Here is a 2,500-nt window from a genome sequence, read left to right on the forward strand (position 1 = left end):
AACACAACCATTACAGGAGAGAGACGCAGGACCACCAGGACCACAGGTTAGTGACCTGACTGGGAGACAGAGGGGTCAACACAACCATTACAGGAGAGAGACGCAGGACCACCAGGACCACAGGTTAGTGACTGACTGGGAGACAGAGGGGTCAACACAACCATTACAGGAGAGAGACGCAGGACCACCAGGACCACAGGTTAGTGACTGACTGGGAGACAGAGGGGTCAACACAACCATTACAGGAGAGAGACGCAGGACCACCAGGACCACAGGTTAGTGACTGACTGGGAGACAGAGGGGTCAACACAACCATTACAGGAGAGAGACGCAGGACCACCAGGACCACAGGTTAGTGACTGACTGAGAGACAGAGGGGTCAACACAACCATTACAGGATAGAGACGCAGGACCACCAGGACCACAGGTTAGTGACCTGACTGGGAGACAGAGGGGTCAACACAACCATTACAGGAGAGAGACGCAGGACCACCAGGACCACAGGTTAGTGACTGACTGGGAGACAGAGGGGTCAACACAACCATTACAGGAGAGAGACGCAGGACCACCAGGACCACAGGTTAGTGACTGACTGACTGACTGACTACAGGTTAGTCGACCAGACTAGACTGACGCAGTCACTTCATGTTAATGATCTAATCCACCAGGTGAATATAGACAATCCCTGACCTGATCAGGTGTGGTGAATATAGACAATCCCTGACCTGGTCAGGTGTGGTGAATATAGACAATCCCTGACCTGGTCAGGTGTGGTGAATATAGACAATCCCTGACCTGGTCAGGTGGTCAGGTGTGGTGAATATAGACAATCCCTGACCTGGTCAGGTGGTCAGGTGTGGTGAATATAGACAATCCCTGACCTGGTCAGGTGGTCAGGTGTGGTGAATATAGACAATCCCTGACCTGATCAGGTGGTCAGGTGTGGTGAATATAGACAATCCCTGACCTGGTCAGGTGTGGTGAATATAGACAATCCCTGACCTGGTCAGGTGGTCAGGTGTGATGAATATAGACAATCCCTGACCTGATCAGGTGTGGTGAATATAGACAATCCCTGACCTGATCAGGTGGTCAGGTGTGATGAATATAGACAATCCCTGACCTGATCAGGTGTGGTGAATATAGACAATCCCTGACCTGGTCAGGTGTGGTGAATATAGACAATCCCTGACCTGATCAGGTGTGGTGAATATAGACAATCCCTGACCTGATCAGGTGTGGTGAATATAGACAATCCCTGACCTGATCAGGTGGTCAGGTGTGGTGAATATAGACAATCCCTGACCTGGTGTGGTGAATATAGACAATCCCTGACCTGATCAGGTGGTCAGGTGTGATGAATATAGACAATCCCTGACCTGGTGTGGTGAATATAGACAATCCCTGACCTGGTCAGGTGTGGTGAATATAGACAATCCCTGACCTGATCAGGTGGTCAGGTGTGATGAATATAGACAATCCCTGACCTGGTCAGGTGTGGTGAATATAGACAATCCCTGACCTGGTCAGGTGTGGTGAATATAGACAATCCCTGACCTGGTCAGGTGTGGTGAATATAGACAATCCCTGACCTGGTCAGGTGTGGTGAATATAGACAATCCCTGACCTGATCAGGTGGTCAGGTGTGGTGAATATAGACAATCCCTGACCTGGTCAGGTGTGGTGAATATAGACAATCCCTGACCTGGTCAGGTGTGGTGAATATAGACAATCCCTGACCTGGTCAGGTGTGGTGAATATAGACAATCCCTGACCTGGTCAGGTGTGGTGAATATAGACAATCCCTGACCTGGTCAGGTGGTCAGGTGTGGTGAATATAGACAATCCCTGACCTGGTCAGGTGTGGTGAATATAGACAATCCCTGACCTGGTCAGGTGTGGTGAATATAGACAATCCCTGACCTGATCAGGTGGTCAGGTGTGATGAATATAGACAATCCCTGACCTGGTCAGGTGTGGTGAATATAGACAATCCCTGACCTGGTCAGGTGGTCAGGTGTGGTGAATATAGACAATCCCTGACCTGGTCAGGTGTGATGAATATAGACAATCCCTGACCTGGTCAGGTGTGGTGAATATAGACATGAGATGATGCTGCGCTCCGGATGGACCCCTGGAGGGGGGCTGGGGCCCGAAGGGGAGGGTCATAAACAGCCGGTCCGGACCGTCCTGAAGAGGGACAGTAGAGGCCTGGGGTACGGACCCACACCCCGACCCAAGGTCACACACTTCCAACCCAAAGACCCGCAGGCAGTCAGACGGACGGGGAAGGAGGGTCGGGGGGAGAGGGGGAGGAGGGGGATGAAGGAGGAGAGCAGGAGGGAGGAGAAGGACAGGAACTGGGAGAGGGACTTCCGCTCTTCCTTTAACACCTTTGACCCCTGACCTCTAAATGCTGACCCAGGGACACCTGTTGTAGTCAGTTTCTCTCTAGTGTACACTCTCTCTCTCTCTCTCTCTCTCTAGTGTACACTCTGCT

At 51.5% G+C, this 2,500-nt stretch overlaps 1 protein-coding gene across 1 annotated transcript in view; it reads left to right on the top strand.

Moving 5' to 3' along the window:
• The window catches only part of LOC118947753 (G patch domain and ankyrin repeat-containing protein 1-like), a 13,883-nt gene that overhangs the window by 11,246 nt on the left and 137 nt on the right, over nucleotides 1-2,500 (top strand). Inside the window, exon 5 of the mRNA XM_036972885.1 lies at nucleotides 2,068-2,500. This exon is cut by the window's right edge and continues 137 nt beyond it. Coding sequence (XP_036828780.1) covers nucleotides 2,068-2,406 — 339 coding nt within the window. The 3' untranslated portion in view covers nucleotides 2,407-2,500. The remainder of the gene's footprint in view (nucleotides 1-2,067) is intronic.

The sequence above is a fragment of the Oncorhynchus mykiss genome, unplaced genomic scaffold, assembly GCF_013265735.2.
Source record: "Oncorhynchus mykiss isolate Arlee unplaced genomic scaffold, USDA_OmykA_1.1 un_scaffold_196, whole genome shotgun sequence".
NCBI lineage: Eukaryota > Metazoa > Chordata > Actinopteri > Salmoniformes > Salmonidae > Oncorhynchus > Oncorhynchus mykiss.